The sequence below is a fragment of the Microtus oregoni genome, unplaced genomic scaffold (genome assembly GCF_018167655.1).
Source record: "Microtus oregoni isolate MIOR12 unplaced genomic scaffold, Mior012 000009F_ref0000495, whole genome shotgun sequence".
Lineage (NCBI taxonomy): Eukaryota > Metazoa > Chordata > Mammalia > Rodentia > Cricetidae > Microtus > Microtus oregoni.
Genome location: NW_024543068.1, coordinates 18980170 through 18998556, shown reverse-complemented (window position 1 = coordinate 18998556; position 18387 = coordinate 18980170). Strand labels below are relative to the sequence as shown.

The 18387-nt window shown below is 34.4% G+C and overlaps 1 protein-coding gene across 15 annotated transcripts in view; it reads left to right on the top strand.

Annotated features, from left to right (window-relative positions):
- Gphn (gephyrin) overlaps positions 1 to 18387 on the top strand; it is a 343860-nt gene that overhangs the window by 63612 nt on the left and 261861 nt on the right. For all 15 annotated transcript variants that reach the window (XM_041658068.1, XM_041658063.1, XM_041658065.1 and 12 more), the window contains exon 2: positions 14461 to 14539. In XM_041658068.1, the coding sequence (XP_041514002.1) occupies positions 14461 to 14539 (79 nt within the window). The remainder of the gene's footprint in view (positions 1 to 14460; positions 14540 to 18387) is intronic.

Here is an 18387-nt window from a genome sequence, read left to right as displayed (position 1 = left end):
GCAGATATACATAAATAAAAATAAATATTTGATGAGAAAGAATTTGTTACAGTTATCTATGACTAGAAAGCAGATATTGAATTTATCTCTGATATTATATATAATATTTATACATACTTTCGATAGCTGTACATTTATTTTTATTTTTGTACCTTTATTTTTTAACTTTTTAATTTTCCTTTTATTGAAAATGGATTTTCTTCTCAAGTAATATTCTCTGATTATGGTTTTCCTTCCCAGTACTCCTCTCAGTTCTTTCACAGCTCCCCTCCTATCTGGCACAAGAAACAGAGACCCACTAGTATTTCCCTGATGGCTAAGGATGTGGACCATTTTTCAAGTATTTCTCATCTATTTGAGTTTCCTTTTGAGAATTTTTTATTTATACCTCATTTTTGAAAATGTGTTATTTGTTTGTGGTCTTTCTTCATGTTTAAGGGGAAGAATTTTATTGTAGATATGAGACAAAAACATTTGTTTTCTTGATGTCTATTGTTTTTTGTTCTTCATATATTTTGGGTATTAGCCAATTTGATGTTTGGTTAGTAAAGGTCTTCTACCATTCTGTAGACTTTTACGTTGCCCTAATGATGGTTTCCTTTACCATGCAAAAACTTTTGGTTTAATAAGGTCTCATTTATTAATTGTTGATTTTAATGCCTGTGCTAATGGTGTTCTGTTCAGAAAGCTTTTTTTTTCCCCTGTGCTAATGAGATCAAGACTGTTCCCCACTTTCTCCTCTATCAGTTTATTTGGTATTATGTTAAGGTCTTTGGTTCATTTGGAGTTGAGTTTAGTGCAGTGTGATAAATATGGATCTATTTGGATTCTTCTATATATAGCTGTCCTGTTTGGCCAGCACCATTTGCTGAATGAAGATGCTGTCTTTTTTTCCAGTGTGTACTTCTGACTTCTTTATAAATAATCAGGTGTCTATTGGTATGTGAATTTATATCTGGTTCTTCAATTCAGTTCCATTGATCAGTGTGTCTGGTTTGGTGTCAGTACCACGCTGTTATTATTACTATAGCTTTGTATTACAATTTAAAATCCAGGATGATGATACCTTCAGCAATTCTTTTATTATTCAGGATAGTTTTTGCTATTCTTATTCTCTCTCTCTCTCTCTCTGTGGGGGGGGTGTGGGTGTTTATGTGTATGTGTGTTCATGAAACTGAAAATTGTCCTTCAAAGTCTGTGAGTAATTGGGACTTTCATAGGGATTTCACTGAATCTTTAGATTGCCTTTGTTAGCATGTCCACTTTTTCTATGTTAATCTTATGACGACCCATGAGCATGGGAGATCTTTCAATATTCTGATATGTTTTTTAGTTTCTTTCTTTAGCTTCTCAAATTTTTTATCATACAAATCTTTCACTTGTTTGGTTAGAGTTACTTCAAGATATTTTGTATTATTTGAGGCTATTATGAAAGCTGTTGCTTCCCTGATTTCTTTTTCAGACCATTTGTATATAGGAAGGCTATTGATTTTTGTGAGTTAGTTACTTTGAGGAACATGTTTATCAGTTGTTAACTGTCACTGTTAATCCTGTCACTGTTCCTCTAGCCAATTGAGAGAAATGATTTTGGTTCAATAGGCTGGATTTTCATTGGGGACAGGCATCACTGAGAAAGGGGTGGTTTTTTGGAGCGAGGAGCAAGCTGGAAGGTGTAAAGGATGGCTTGCAACTCTGTTGTTGTAAATAGGGGCGGCGGGGCTGCATTCCCAGCACCCCAGCCGCTTGCTCGGCTTATGCCCGAAATAACAACACACAAACTGTATTCATTTAAACACTGCTTGGCCCATTCTCTTCTAGGCTAATTCTCACATATTAATTTAGCCCATTTCTAATCATCTGTGTGTAGCACCCCAAGGTGCGCTTACCGGGAAGATTCTAGCCTACATCCATCCTGGGTCGGAGCTTCATCCCGGGAGCGGGGCATGGCGTCTCTCTCAGGCGTCTGCTCCCGAGAGAAGAGCTGTCAAGACTGAGCTCACTTCCTGTTCCTCCCAGCGTTCTGTTCTGTTTACTCCTCCCACCTATCTTCTAACCAATAAAATGGGCCAAGGCAGTTCCTTTATTAGCGAATGACCTTCCTCCATCACTCTGTTCAAGTTCTCCATTTATTATTTAATATTTGTGCACGTATTTTACACTTTAATAAATGATAAAAGAATTCTTTAACAATCAGGTGTGTGAGTTTCCTGTTGGAATTTTATTGTGTAAATAAAGATGCTTTAGCTTACTCCCTTCCTATTTGTATCCCCTTGATCATCTTCTGTTGTCTTATTGGTCTAGCTAAGTCTTCATTACCATATTCAGTAAGTATGGAGAGAGTGTACAACCTTCTTCCTGATTTTGGTAGATTGCTTTGAGGTTCTTTTAAATTGATGTTGCCTATGAGACTACTATAAATTGTCTTTATTATGTTGAGTTATGTTTCTTGTATCACTAATTTCTACAGGAATTTCATCATGAAGGGTTGTTGGGTTTTTTCAAAGGCCTTTTCAGCATCTAAGGAGATATGATCATGTAGTTTTTGCCTTTCATTCTGTTTATATGGTGGTTCTCATTATTCCATTTATATATGTTGAACTGTTCCAGGATCTCTGGGAAGAAACCTACTTGATTATGGTGGATGATCTTAGATGTGCTCTTGAATTAGGTTTGTAATTATTTTATTAAGAATTTTTGCATCTGTGTTCATATGAGAAATTGGTCTGTAATTCTCTTTCTTTGTTGGATCTATATGTGGTTTGGGAATGTAGGTAACTGTGGCCTCAAACTGAATTGAACAATGTTTTCTCTTTTTGTTTTGTGTAGTAACTTGAGGAGTACTGATATTAACTCTTATTTGAAAGTGTGGTACAATTCTGACCTAAAAACCTCTGGCCCTGGGTTTCTTTGGTTGGGAGACATAATTACTTATTACTTCTTTTTCATTAGACGTTATAGTTCTGTTTAAATTGCTTATCTGATTTTGATATGACATATGATTTGATGTGACTTTTGATTTGAGAATAAAATTATCCTTTTCTTTTAGATTTTCCAATTTGGTGGAGTACAGTTTTATAAAGTGTGTTCTTATGATTCTCTGGTTTCTATGATTTTCTTTGGTGTCTATTGTTATATCACCCTTTCTATTTCTGATTTGGATATTCTCTCTCTGCCATTTAGTTAATTTAGATAAAGGTTTTATTTTCTCAAAGAGCCAACTCTTTATTTTGTTGATTCTTTGTATTATTTGTTCTTCTTTCTTTTTCTTTTTTGTTTGTTTTGTTTTTTGTTTCCTGTTTTTTCAAGATAGAGTTTCTCCGTGTTGCCCTAGCTGTCCTGGAACTCGTTTTGTAGACCAAGCTGGCCTCTCACTCACAGAGATTCGCCTGGCTTCGCCTCCCGAGTGCTGGGATTAAAGACAATTAAAACCACTGCCTTGCTGTTTGTTTTTGTTTCTATTTTATTGCTTTTATCCCTGAGTTTCAGATATAATTTCTTTTTATTCTAGAGCTCTCTGTTGTGCTGTTAAGTTACTAGTGTAATGTCGGCACAGTGTGTGAACTTGCCTATTAGAATCACCTTCATTGTGTTTCATAAATTTTGGTATTTTGTGTATTAAGTTTTGTTCAATTCTAGAAAGTCTCTAATTTCACTCCTTTTTTTAATTTGGCTTTTTGAGACAAGGTTTCTCTGTAGGTTTGGAGCCTATTAGGTATCAGGAAACTAGCTCGTTCATTCTTAATTTATACCTTGACATATTTTTTATTCAGTAGTGAATTGTTCAGTTTCTATGAGTTTGTAAGCTTTCTGTTTCTGTTGTTAATATTCAGGTTTAATCTGTTTTGCTATAATAGGATGAAGCCTGTTATTTCAATTTCATTTTATATGTTGAGACTTGCTTTGTTTACAAGTATACAAGTGTACTTGTTTTATATATATGTATATATATATACACACACATACATATACACTTGTATACTTGTAAACAAAGTGTGTGTGTATGTGTGTATAATCAGTTGGGCAGAGATATTTATTTTGTCCTGAGAAATTAAATCTATATATATTACGATGAAGTGTTCTGTAAATATTTGTTAGGTCCATTTGGTTTATGTTTGTTAGCTCCAGCATTTCTCTGTTTCTTTTCTGTCTGTATCACCTGTCTATGGCAAGAGTGGGGTATTGAAGTCTCTTACTATTAATGTTTAAGGGTCAGTTAGTGATTTAAGCTGTTTTTGTGTTTCTTTTACAAACTTGGGTGCCCTTATGTTTGGTGTATAGATGTGTTAAGAATTGCAATGTCTTCTTGGTGATTTTTTCCTTTGATGAAGATATAATTTCCTTCTTTATTTCTTCAAATTAGTTTTGGCTTGAAGTCTATTTTGTCAGATTCTAAAATGGCTATACCGGCTTACTTCCTTAGGTTAATTTTTTCCCCATTTTTTTTTTAATAAAAAGGATGTTTATCCTTGATGTTAAGATGTGTTTTTTTGGCTACAAGAGAAAGATAGATCCTAGTTTTGCGTCCCTTTTGTTAGTCTGTATCTTTTTTATTGAGGAATTGAGATCACTAATGTTAAGAAATATCAATGAACAGTGTTTGTTGATTTCTGGTTGTTGTTGGTGGTGGTGTTTGTGTGTGTGTTCCACCTTTTTATTTGCTGGTCTGTGTTTTTTTATGCTTTCTTGTTTGTTCCTTGTTTTCTTGAGTATAGTTAACTTTCTTTAGGTTGAAGTTTACTTCCTATTACCTTCTTTAGGGCTGGATTTGTAGACAGATATTGCTTAAATTTAGCTTTATCATGGAATGTTTTTTTCTCCATCTGTGGTTATTGATCCTTTTGCTTGGTATAGTAGATTGGGCATCTGTGATGTTTCTCTTCAAGTCTGTAGAACATATGTCCAGGCCCTTCTGGCTTTCCCATTTTGAAATCAGGTAGTATTTTATAGGTCTGCCTTTTTATGTCCTTTTTCTTTGCCACTTTTTTAATATTCTTCATGGTGATATTTTATTTGTGTTAATAAATAAAGCTTGTCTGAAGATCAGAGTGCAGAGCTTAGCCACTAGAGGCCGCAGAGTGGTGACACACACCTTTAATTCGAGGACTCAAAGCCACCATGGCCTATACAAGATTGAATCTGTCTAGAAAGAGAAATAGAACTCACACAAAGGTGTTTCCCGAACTAGGAAGTTACACATCTTTAATCCCAGCACTAGGGAGGTGGAGACCGGAGTGATATGGCTGGGCAGAGAGAGGTGTATAAGCAGGAGGAGATGAGAGCTCCTTGTATTCTGGGGTTTGGTGGAAAGCATTACAGTCTACACTCACAACAGCAGTCTGAGGATTCTGTCTAAACACACAGTCTGAGAATTTGTAGAGACAGTGCAGTCTGTGGTTTCGTAGAGACAGCATTCAGTTTGAGGATTGTAGAGACAAGGTCGTCCCTTTGGTCTGAGATTTGGTAGAGGTAAGAGCTCCCTAGTGATTGGCTGCTCTGCTTCTCTGATCTTTCAGCATCAACCCCTATGTCTGACTCCGGGTTTTTACTATTAAAACCAATTAGAATTCATGGTACAGTGTACAAATATTAAATGTCAAATTTCCCTAGCTTTGATAGTATGATATAATATCTCACAAGTGGTGAAACCAGAGTGAATTCTATAGTTGTTTTTTTCTACTTTCTGTTCGTCTATAATTATTTCAGTATAAAAATGATTCTCTCAAAGTGTATTGTATATGTTCTAAGAAATTTTCCAAGTTTCTAAATAAAAATCTCAAAGATTTCTAATATATATTTATTTATAGAAGTTAAACAATTCTAAGTTTTAGGTCTGTGATGTATTGAAGGTTGTTTTGCATATAGATTGAGGCTTGTATGAAAATAATTTTAATATGCTTGCTTAATTTTCCAGCACTATATGATGAAGAACTCTATTTCTTTTCTACTTGATTGCTTTTATACCATTGTTTTAAGACCAATTTTTTTATGTGAGGATATAATTCTGTTTTCTATTTTCCTTTTCCCCTGATCAGTGTATCTATTTTTATAACAGTACAACATTATTTTGATAGTTATATCTTTATAATAAATTCCTAAAGTTTCCCATGTGTTTTATACCCTACAAGCAGTTAAAATCCGAGTACATGAATATAGTGGAATAAGAGAAGTACAGATTGAACTGTGAAGGACAGAAGAGACTTGAACTTCTATGATGCTGAATAAATTCAGTTGCTGTCACTATCATTTTTCTGATGTGGAGGGAAAGCTGGACCATAGAAATTGATTAAAGTGATGAATTCTCTTTTATTTGTTTATTTATTTTGAGGGTTTCTTTGTGTAGCCCTGGATGTCCTGGAACTCACTATGTAGACCATGCTGGCCTGGAACGCCTAATTCTGTCTCCCAAGTGCTGGATTAAAGGTCTGTGCCAGTTATTCCCTCTAAAAGTGCTGGAATCTGAGGGGAAACACTTCATTGATATGTAGGCCCCCTGAACTGATATGCTTTCCAAATGTCAGAAACTACGTAAAGAGGAACAATTGTAGCCTTGTTACCAATCTGGAGCAAACAACCAAAGATGAGAAAAAAAGCCATTGCTCTTGGTATTGACATCATCTCTATACATTATGCTATTTGCTATTCTCCAACTTTGCAGCCGTTTTATGGTTGTTACTGTCATTGTGGACATATGTATATAAGGTAGTTTGATTAATGTTTTGGTGTGGGTAAAATCTGAAATCAACTCATGAATTTTAATGAGTTTGCTATTCTTTTAAATTTGTGAATAAAGCCCTTGGAGTGATTTTATATAATATTCAGAGCACATCATAAATATTTAAACATGTTTCATGAATGATTCAGATAAGTGAAAAACTGATGATGTCCACTGGGTGGCAGCCATATACTATATCCAAAGACAAATCTGAAGGACCAGCTGGTTCTGAATTGGAAGCTGTCTTCTTTACCAGGAATTGGCTGACAGCCTTTGTGCCAAACTGTTTGAAGCTTGATTTTGTTCTTTTTAGCTTGATATTTTTAGTTTTAAAAAAGTCCCATACAAAGTGGTCAACCCTGATAACAGAGAGAGAGAGAGAGAGAGAGAGAGAGAGAGAGAGAGAGAAGAAAAACAGATTCAGTATGTAGGTTGTATTTATATATTATGTGTATATATGTATTTGACAGTAATAATCATAGAAAAAGACTATCAACTTGAGGGTAGCATGGAGTGGTTGAAGGGGGAGCATTTTGTATGGGCTAAGGGGGAACTATAATTCTGTTTCAATTAAAAATATATTTCTAGAAGCATCATGTTGGGAGGGATGAGAGAATATACACTAATATATCTGTCCTTTTCAGAAGAAAATGTTTGCCAACTCTTGCCTTAGACAAAATCCCAAGCATTTCAATATATTATATTCTCCTCTAGTTTGGGCTATGGATAATAGTCTCACTTAAGTGAGAATAACAGATTTACAAACACAACCTTGTACAAGGCTGCAAGCTCTGAAGACATAAGATTTGCCACTAAGAAATTATGAGATAATCATAATCATATTGATGTTTAGGGCTTGTTTTTTGATGAGGCTGACTAGAATCAAGTAACTAATCAAGCTTGATTGCCATGATTATGCTATAGTAGAAGTATTCATTGAAGAACAAAAGTTCAGCAGAAGTGCTAATGGTATATACATTTGAGATAAAGTATTGGAAAAAAGATAATCCAGTTTTTTGAAGATATGTTATTTTTGAAGAAAAACAGTAAGAGCCTGGCCGTGGTGGTGCATGCCTTTAGTCCCAGCACTCAGGAGGCAGAGGCAGGTGGATCTCTGAGTTCTGAGTTCAAGGCCAGTGTGGGCTAGAGAGTGAGTTCCAGAACAGCCAGGGCCACATAGAGAAAAGCCAAAAAGGAGTAAGGAAACATGTATTGATTAGGTGTCATGATTCTGTTGAGATTTTTTGTTAATGTATATAATAATACTACTTAATGGTTTATTTTTTTGGTTAGGTACAGGTAGTTAATGAAGATGAAAGCATGAATTTACTATTTTTTTTAAAAAGCCATATACCAAGGCTAAATTTTAAAATTTGTGTTTAAGGTGTTAATATGTGAGTTTAGTGATAGGTAATTCAATTTGATGAACTTGTAATTAAATTTGACTTATATTAGAGCTATTACTGTTTTGGAAGGTTAGTAATTACAGTTTAAGTTAAAAAACTGTAATTTCATAAATTAAGAAGACAATGTTAGATTTTAATTTTTGACTGCCAGAGCTATGCTTTATTAGAAATACCCATATCTCAATATTGAAGTCATTATGATCTATGTTTTATATAAAATCTTCTTTGTAGAAATAGGAAAACATACAAACATGAACTTTACCTTAAAAGAGTGTTGTTCTAATGAATATCCAGGAAACCACTACTGAACCAAATTAGTAGAATATTATCAATACTTATCTTTACCAGTTAACTTTAATTGTCAACTTTACACAACCTAGAATCTCTTGGGAAATGGGTGATATTTTGCAACAAAGTTTACTTTAGAGCAGATTTCAGGCCTCAGTTGCAAGCTGTATGAGGTTCATCTGCTTGATCATATTGATTACATTAAATACTTGTTAAGTCACTATGTGTCAGACTATATAAAACAAAACAAAATAATCTGATTATATGCTTGATGTAAGAGACATATCTTAAATATAAAGACTAAGGGAGGATAGAAGAAAATTTGCCATGCAAACACTTAAATCAAAGCTAGTAATGCTATACTAATGTTCAACAAAACAGTCTCAACTAAAGACTAGATATGAAAGTTGGATTTTGTAATAATAGTAGTCAGTGTGCCAGGAATTTATCACACACAGTCAAATGTGTATCGCATAGTAAGAATGATTTAAATGTATGAAAATTCTCTAGAAACAGAAGCTAACAAAACAATTTTCTAGTCATATTGGTGGAATTCATGATACATTTGATAGTGGCTCATAGAGTACATAGATGGCCCATAAAAGTGATGGAAGAAAAGCAAGGCAACAGCAAAAATGATGAGTTAACTGACAGCGAAAGGACCTTTTCTTTTTAGATGACGAATATATTCTTTTAAATTCTATATGGAATGTTAAACAAAATTGACCAAGAGGTCTCAGAAATACGTGTACACTCGACTCTTGACAAAGCTTCCAAAAACATACATTAGAGAAAGTATATATAGCATTTTCAGTGAATCTTGCTTGGGAAACTGGATAGCCACACACGTGAAACTTGACCCGTCTTTCACCTTGTGCAATATCTAGCAAGGTAGATTAAAGGTCTTGATATAAGACTCAAAATGCTGAAATCTTCGGAAGAAAACAGGGAAAACACTTTAAAATATTTGAACAGGGAGTGATTTCCTGCATGGGACTCCCAAAGTACATGAAACAAAAGCAAAAATTGCCAGATGGTATAACATCAGGCTAAAAAAAAAAACTTCAAGTAAACGATGAAGTGAGAGACAACCTACAGAATATAAGAAAAATTTCCAGAGACATTAGCGAAATTAAAATTAATCTAGAAATACTTTTTTATGGATTAACAATACTGGGTCTGAGCCGGGCCGTAGTGGCGCATACCTTTAATCCCAGCACTCGGGAGGCCGAGGTAGACGGATCTCTGTGAGTTCGAGGACAACCTTGTCTACAAGAGCCAGTTCCAGGACAGGTTCCAAGCTACAGAGAAACCCTGTCCCGAAAAACAAAAATAAAAACAAAACAAAACAAAAAAAAATACTGGGTCTAGTTTGATGGCACAAACAGATGGTACTGCCTAGTCTAATGCCAACTTGACAAAAGCTAGAATCATTTGGGACGAGGGAACCTAAATGAGAAAATTACCCAACCATTTTGGCCTGTGGGCAAGCCTGTGGTGCATATCGTTGATTAATGATGTATGTTGGGGGGGGGGCAGCTCATTGTGGGCAGTGCCTGTTCAGGCTAAGCAAGCCTTGGGAAGTAGCTTCATGGTCTCTACGTTAGCTCTTGCTTCAAAGCTCCTGCCCTGATTTCTCTGTGATTGACTCTGTTGTGGAACTGTAAACTGAAATAAACCCTTTCCCCCCCAGGTTGCTTTTTGTCATGGTGTTTTGTCATAGCAGTAGTACCCCAAAACAGTTGGTTAAGTGCTTTCTGCACATGACTGAGAACCTGCATTTGTATCCGCAGGCGCCCACTTAAAAAGCAAGCCATGATTATGTGCCTATAATTCCAGCTCCTTGGAGGCAGTGCTTGCCCACTAGTCTAATCTAGTTGAACTGGTGAGCTCCAAGTTCAGTAGAGACCCTTTCTCAAAAGATAGAGTGGAGAGTGTTTAAGGAAGACACATATGTTGACCTCTTGCCTCTAAATGTGTGTGTGAGTGTGTGTGTGTGTGTGTACATGTACATATAAATATGCATATACCGCACAGATATACACAGTCGAAGATGTTAAATTGTATAAATGTCTGTGACTCACCCAATTTGATATTTTAATATAGTAATTATTTTTAATTATCCAGAAAATATTTTGAATATAAAAGGTACTTAACATTACAATGGCATCTCCCTGGGATAATCAGTTTAACAACGAACCAGTGAGATGGGCCTTTGAGATGCCTCAGTGCACAAAGGCATTTACTACCATGTCTGATGACCTGAGTTTGATTTTTAGAACCTACATAGTGAAAGAAGAGAACCTATTCCGGCAAGTTATTCTTTGATCTGCTCATATGTGCCATGACATGTGCCCACCCAACCCATATAAAACTAATAACTATAAAAGATGGACAAATAATATGAATAGGCATTTCTCAGGAGAAAATAGTAATACCAACAAATTCATGGAAAATGCTCAGTACTATGAATCACATAGAAATGCAAATGAAGTATCATCTTACCACAGTTAAAATGGGATGTTTGAAAAATATAACTATGCATAATGCTGCACACCTGATTGAAATAACTTCTTTAAAATGTTGTTTATCGGCCAGGTGGTGGTGGTGGCACGCTCCTTTTAGTTCCAGAACTCAGGAGGCGAATTTCTTGAGTTTGAGATCAGCCTGGTTTAATAAAGTTCCAGAATGGCAAGAGTGACACAGAGAAACCCTGTCTTGAAAAACAGCAACAAAACAAACAAATAAGCAAGATGTTGTTTATCTAATTTCTTCATTGCAAAGCTACCCTTTTTTTTGTGATTAATAAATACTCCTTGATCATCCTATCACATCCCTACATTTTTACCCTTCATTGTAAATCTTTTACTTTTTTAGTGTGGCATTTGCTATTCTTTCTAAGTCTACTTAGCCTTTTTTTTTTTTTAATCAATTTTTAGGTATGTCCAGAAATTTTTATTCTTCTTAAAAGTATTGTTTTCTCTTCCATTCTCTCTTGTTTATATGTCTCATTGTTTGATTTCTATATAGTTTATACTCTTGTTTTTTTCTAATTTTAGACATTTGTCAGCTGACTTTTCAATTCAATTCTTAAGTTAAAATCAATTCTTAGATTTTGCTCTGTTGAGTTGGATATGAACCTGCCAGCTTCATAATTTCACATTTTATACATATCATTTCTAAAATTATCTAATTCTCTTTGGTAGATTTTATTCTTTGTTGACTATTCCTCTTTAGACTATTGTTAAGGATTTTTCTTTACCTCATGTTAAATAATTTTTTATTGATTTTTATTGAGCTCTACATTTTTCTCTGCTCCCCTTCCTACTTCTCCCCTCCCCCTTCAACCCTCCCCCAATGTCCCCATGCTTCCAATTTACTCAGGAGATCTTGTCTTTTTCTACTTTCTACTTCCTATGTAGATTACATCTATGTAAGTCTCTCTTAGTATCCTCATTGTTGTCTAAGTTCTCTGGGATTGTGGTTTGCAGGCTGGTTTTCTTTTCTTTTTTTTAAAAATATTTATTTATTTATTATGTATACAATATTCTGTTTACATGTATGCCTGCAGGCCAGAAGAGGGCACCAGACCTCATTACAGATGGTTGTGAGCCACCATGTGGTTGCTGGGAATTGAACTCAGGACCTCTGGAAGAGCAGGCAATGCTCTTAACCACTGAGCCATCTCTCCAGCCCCCTGGTTTTCTTTTCTTTATGTTTAAAAACCACCTATGAGTGAGTAAATGTGATAATTGTCTTTCTATGTCTGGGTTACCTCACTCAAAATAATGTTTTCTAGCTCCATCCATTTTCCTGCAAAATTCAAGATGTCATTATTTGTTCTGCTGAGTAGTACTCCATTGTGTAAATGTTCCACATTTTCCTTATCCATTCTTGGTCAAGGGGCATTTAGGTTGTTTCCAGGTTCTGGCTATGACAAACAAAGCTGCTATGAACATAGTTGAGCACATGTCTTTGTGGCACGATTGAGCATCCTTGGGATATATACCCAAAAGTGGTATTACTGGGTCTTGAGGAAGGTTGTTTCCTAATTTTTTGAGAAATCGCCACACTGATATCCAAAGGGGCTGTACCAGCTTGCACTCCCACCAGCAATGCAGAAGTGTTCCCTTTTCTCCACAACCCTTCCAGCATAAGTCGTCATCAGTGTTTTTGATCTTGGCCATTCTTATTGGTGTAAGATGGAATCTCAGAGTTGTTTTGATTTGTATTTCTCTGATGACTAAGGTTGTTGAACATTTCCTTAAGTGTCTTTCAGCCATTTTAGATTCCTCTGTTGAGAGTTCTCTGTATTCCATTTTTTAAATTGGATTATGTGTTTGTTCTTTTGGTGACCAATTTTTTGAGCTCTTTGTATATTTTAGAGATCAGACCTCTGTCTGATGTGGGGTTAGTTAAGATCTTTTCCCATTCTGTAGGCTGTTGTTTTGTCTTCTTGGTTGTGTCCTTTGCTTTACAGAAGCTTTTCAGTTTCCGGAGGTCCCATTTATTAATTGTTTTTCTCAGTGTCTGTGCTTCTGGGGTTATGTTTAAGAAGTGGTCTCCTGTGCCAATGCATTTAAGTGTATTTCCCACTTTCTTTTCTATAAGGTTCAGTGTGGCTGGCTTTATGTTGAGGTCTTTGATCCATTTGGACTTGAGTTTTGTGCATGGTGATATTTATGGGTCTCTATTTTCATTCTTCTACATGTTTACATCCAGTCATGCCAGCACTACTTGTTAAATACGTTTTTTTTTCTATTTGATACTTTTTGCTTCTTTGTCAAAAATCAGGTGTTCAAAGATGTGTGGATTGATATCCGGGTCTTCTATTCGGTTCCATTGGTCCTTCTGTCTGTTCTTAATGCCAATACCAGGCTGTTTTCAGTACTGTGGCTCTGTAGTAGAGTTCGAAGTCAGGTATTGTAATGCCTCCAGAAGTTCTTTTATTGTACAGGATTGTTTTGGCTATCCTGAGTTTTGTGCTTTTCCATATGAAGTTGAGTACCGTTCTGTTGAGGTCAGCGAAGAATTTTGCTGGGATTTTGATGAGCATTATGTTGAATCTGTCATATTAAATAGTTTTCTTAAGTGTTTAAACTCTGTATCATCTGTAGTGTCTTGTATTCTTTTTTATCTTGATCATTATTTATATTTTGTGTTTCATCTCATACTTGTAAGCTATTGTTTACAAGTAGTGTCCATGGGGTGGAATAGTAAACATGGGCATGAAACTTCTTTTTCTTTAATTCTAAATTAACAGAAGGTGGGAGCCAGTTATCCTCCAAAACTGTTGTTTTGAACTTCGCTGGTTTCTTGTCTGGCCTGCTGGCCTGCAAATATCAAGAGCCATGGTGATTTTTCTTTTTCCAGATAATCACTTTTGATCTTAGTCTATGTAAATGGCAAATGTTACCAGAAATCCAAACAATCAGCAGACTGAAATTGCCTATGAAGCTATTTCCATTCTACAAGTTTAGTTTATACTTTTATTTTCATTGATCTCTACTGTTTCAAACAAATGTTATGGCAAGGGTATCAGTGTTGTTAATCTCTTATTTTCTGTACTGTGGGATCAGGGACTTGCCATTATGTATCAGTAGATTAATCTTCTAGAAGTGAAAACAATATTTCCACATTTTAATTGCTTTATAGATCAAATTTATATAAGGTTAGTGTATTTTAATTAGCTACTTGTCATTGAAATGTTGGCCTTGTTGTTGACCATTAATATTTTTCTCCTCAAAAAGCATTAATATGCTTGGTGGTGGTGGCACACACCTATAATCCCAGCAGCACTGAGAAGGTAGAGGCAGGCAGATCTCTGTGAGTTCAAGGCAAGCCTGGTCAACAGAGCGAGTTCAAGGACTGGCTCCATAGCACACAGTGAAACTCTTTCTGGGGGAAAAAAAAAAAGCAAAAACAAAAACTTAATGCTGCTATGTAGAAAAGAAATATAAAGGATAAATTTTATTTAAAAATTATTTTTGGTCAGTACTAGCTATAGTGAAACATAAAAATTAATTTTGTTTTCTTTCTCCTTTTCTTGTTTAGTGAGTGATAGCTGCTTCAGGAATCTTGCAGAAGACCGAAGTGGGATAAATCTTAAAGATCTTGTCCAAGATCCTTCTTTGTGAGTACTTGTTTTTATCACTACATATAATTTAAAACTTTATTTTTGCATTAACTTAAAAATAGTTTTTAACAGCTAATTTTAAACTTTTTCTGAGAATTTGTCACATTTAGTGAAGTCTGATGGAGCAGTTTCTTTTTATAAAAAGGAAAAACATTAGAAGAAGTGGTTGTCATCATGAAAGATTGACTTTCATAGCATTAGTAACTGGTGACAGCGTGTGGCAGTAGGTATTGGTCAAAGGAATTACTTACTAATTCATTTGTTTGGGGGAGATGAGAATAAATTTACTTACATCAATTTTAAGTTTCTTTGTAAATCTTATTTGCAGTAATTATTTATTCTTAAAATTAGAAATATAAAGCATTCATAATAACTATATTATATATACATAAGTGTGTACACACACACACTTAATGTTCCATATCAGAACACTGCAATCCATAGAATGTTTAGAGTTTTGTAGCTTTCAATATTTTTTATTTTTTTGTTTATTGAGACATCATCTCAGCTCAGTCGTGTTTAGAACTCATTCCGTAGCCTTGGCTGGCTTCCAAGTCATGATCCTCCTGTCTCTGCCTCCCAGTGTTATATATCACAAGCATCTGCCACCATGCTCCTCCCTCTTCTTTAAATTGTTTCTTTTGTTTGCTTTTCAGATCATCCCCTTTCTTATAAGCATATATTATGGGATGATATTGCTATTTAATAATTTCCTTAAGTTTTGAAATTTTATATTATTGAAAAATCGGTTAAGAAGGGCAAAACCCAGATAGACTATTTCATACTATAAATATGTGATAGGTATCCTGTAATTTTCAAGATCTATATAATAATGTATCCAACAATTTTACATCCATTTCACTATCACAAATTAGCGAAATGCAATGCACTGGATAAACTGTTGTTTGAACCATAGTTAAGTAGGGATGCCATGTTAGAAAAGAAGTATGAGAAAGTCACAAATCTTGTAGGATTACTTTGTCTTTTTACCAACTTGTAAAAATTGACTTGTCAAGATTGAGTTGAGGTGGTATCTAATCTCTTGTTTTTTCTAAGTGATTTTTGCCTATCTCCATCTGTAGGTGTTAAGTGCAAAAACAAGTAGAATTAAACACTCATTTTAGCTGTTTGAATCGCCAATTTGTATGCATACTAAATTTCTAAATATATAACCACTTTAATAGCTTATTTTTTATTTCTAATGAAAATTGAAAGGTTGTATCCTTTGCATATGTATAATATGTCAATTTTTGTTGTGTTATAAGACCTTTTTAGTTTTGTATCTCAATGCATTGAAAAGTCTTAATCAAGTTTAGTTTATTATTATATCTGTATACATATAATTTTCAATCATATAAGAAATTATTCTTCATATGATATAATTTAACTTTTTTCTTCTTTAAGTAGAGTAATACATGTTAAGTTACAAAAAAATTAAACTGTCTTCTGGAGAGATGACTGTGATATAGGTATTTAAGGTATAGTTAATTGAATGGTTTTTTGAGACTGGATTTCTCTATGTAACAGTCCTGGCTGTCCTGGAATTCACTCTGTAGACTAGGCTGGCCTCATAAGCACAGAAATTGGCCTGCCTTTGTGTCCAGAGTGCTGGGGTTAAAGGTGTGCATCACCCCTGCCCGGCCAGTTGCATTCTTTATAGAGCTTAATTCTCTTTACTTTCAAAATAGTTTTAACTGTGTACTATGGGCGAGACAAAAGTTACCACATTTCTGTTTTGAATTTCTTTTATTGCTATTCAAAAACATTTGTTTGTTTGTTTCTAGCTTATGAGGTTTTGCCTGCATGTATGTTTGTGCACCGTGTTTGGAGGTCAGAAAAGGGTTTCATATTCCCTGGGACTGAATTCATAAATGGCTGTGAACCACCATGTTGTGCTGGGAATTTGGCCTCAGGTCCTCTGGAAGAGCAGCCAATGCTCTTAACTGCTGAGCCATCTCTTCAGCCCCATGTTTTAGATTTCTTTCTTGCTTATTTCTAACTAGCTAATTTATAACTTAGACTCAATTTTAAATGTTAAAAGTTGTTTAAGACTCAAAGACCGCCGGGCAGTGGTGGCACACACTTTTAATCCCAGCACTTGGGAAGCAGAGGCTTGCAGATCTTCATGAGTTTGAGTCAGGCTTGTCTACAAGAGCTAGTTCCAGGATATGCTCTAATGCTACAGAGAAACTCTGTCTTGAGGGAAAGAAAAAGTTTGAAAAGGCCTATAGAAAAGTATTGGTACTATTCACCCTGCTGTTTAAGAGTTGGGTGTGAAGTATATGGTATGGTTCATTTAATTTCCAAGTATTTTCAAAAACTTACTACTTATGATATAGATATGTATTGTTTAACACTAAGAAATAATTGCTCAATTGATGGGAGATTTATGGCAAATCTATAATGCTAGAAGTATAATTCACAATACAGGCTATCAGGCTGTTAGTAGTTTTAATTTAAAGTGGGAAATTTTGTATGTATAAATCATGTTTTTGCTTATCTATTTTAGCAATAGACTCTGGGATAGCTTCTACTTTTTGACCTAATGGCTAATGATCTGATGAATGTGAATTTAAAATTTACCTCGATTAGATATATACTTAGGAGTGGAATTCCTGAATTATATTGTATTCTATTTTTAACATTTGAAAACATGAGACTATTTCCCGAAAAACTGTCCTATTTTTATTTTCACTAGAAATATATACTAGTCTCCCCAATATATGCATGTATCTCCACACAGACACATGATTAAAAACCAAAAGCAACTTACTTACATCTTTGCTATTATTATGATTGTGTGTTTGATAGTTACTATCCTTCATGGTATGAGGTAATTATCCAACATCCTGAGGAATTTTCCTGATATTTTTACATCAAAGTTCACCAATTCTTCACGTTTTGTCTTCAGTATTGGCTTTAAAATGATTCTTCAAGAAATTGTATGTAAAGTGTCTACCATGTTTGACTACTATTACTGTAGTATTCAAATCAGACAGTATAAGACCATCTTAGCCAACTCATAAATTCTCTTTTTCGTCACTACCAAGATTAAAATACAAATAAAGTCATAGTGATTAAGTAACTATATAATTTAATAAATTTATCTTTTCTATGTTATATAATACTCCTTATATTCCTTACATAAAAGATGTATACTTTTGTAGATTATAGTTCAAATACAGATACCGAAGGAATAAAAGTAAAAAACAATAGCCTGCTAATAGAAACATATTTAATGTTATACATCACTAGTGATCAAGAAACAACATTCTATTAATGCATATATATTTTGAAATATGATTCATAAGTGATTAATAATGAAAAGTTTATGTTGAAGAGAAAACATTAGACAAAATAGTTGTATCTACATATATATATTTCTGAAACACGAAAAATGGTATTTGCTTAAATGTTCACAAATTTTTTTAGTTTGAGTGGAAAGTTCTTTTGGTATTTCTGAAACACTGCTTTATTCCTCCAAGTATACTTGTCATCATTTTGTAGCCTCACTGATAAGTGATATTTTGGTCCCTTGGATCATGACATTAAATATGAAGGAAAGACAGGATTGTTGTCTGGAAAGCAATCATTTCTAAATATAGACTGTGCTTATCTGCTGGTATTAAGACAGATTGCTATGGTGAATTGAATTTCTTAAAAATGCCAGTCAGCAGAGGGTAAACAGTGGCTTCTGAAGTGGTTATTTCCTATATATAAAGCTGGACATTCTCAAACTGCATTTTCAGAAAGGTTAAAATGTAGTTAACATTTTTAATGGATTATTTATGAAAATTTAGTTTTAGAGCATCTTTGATGACTTTACTATATAAAATAGAAGTTTT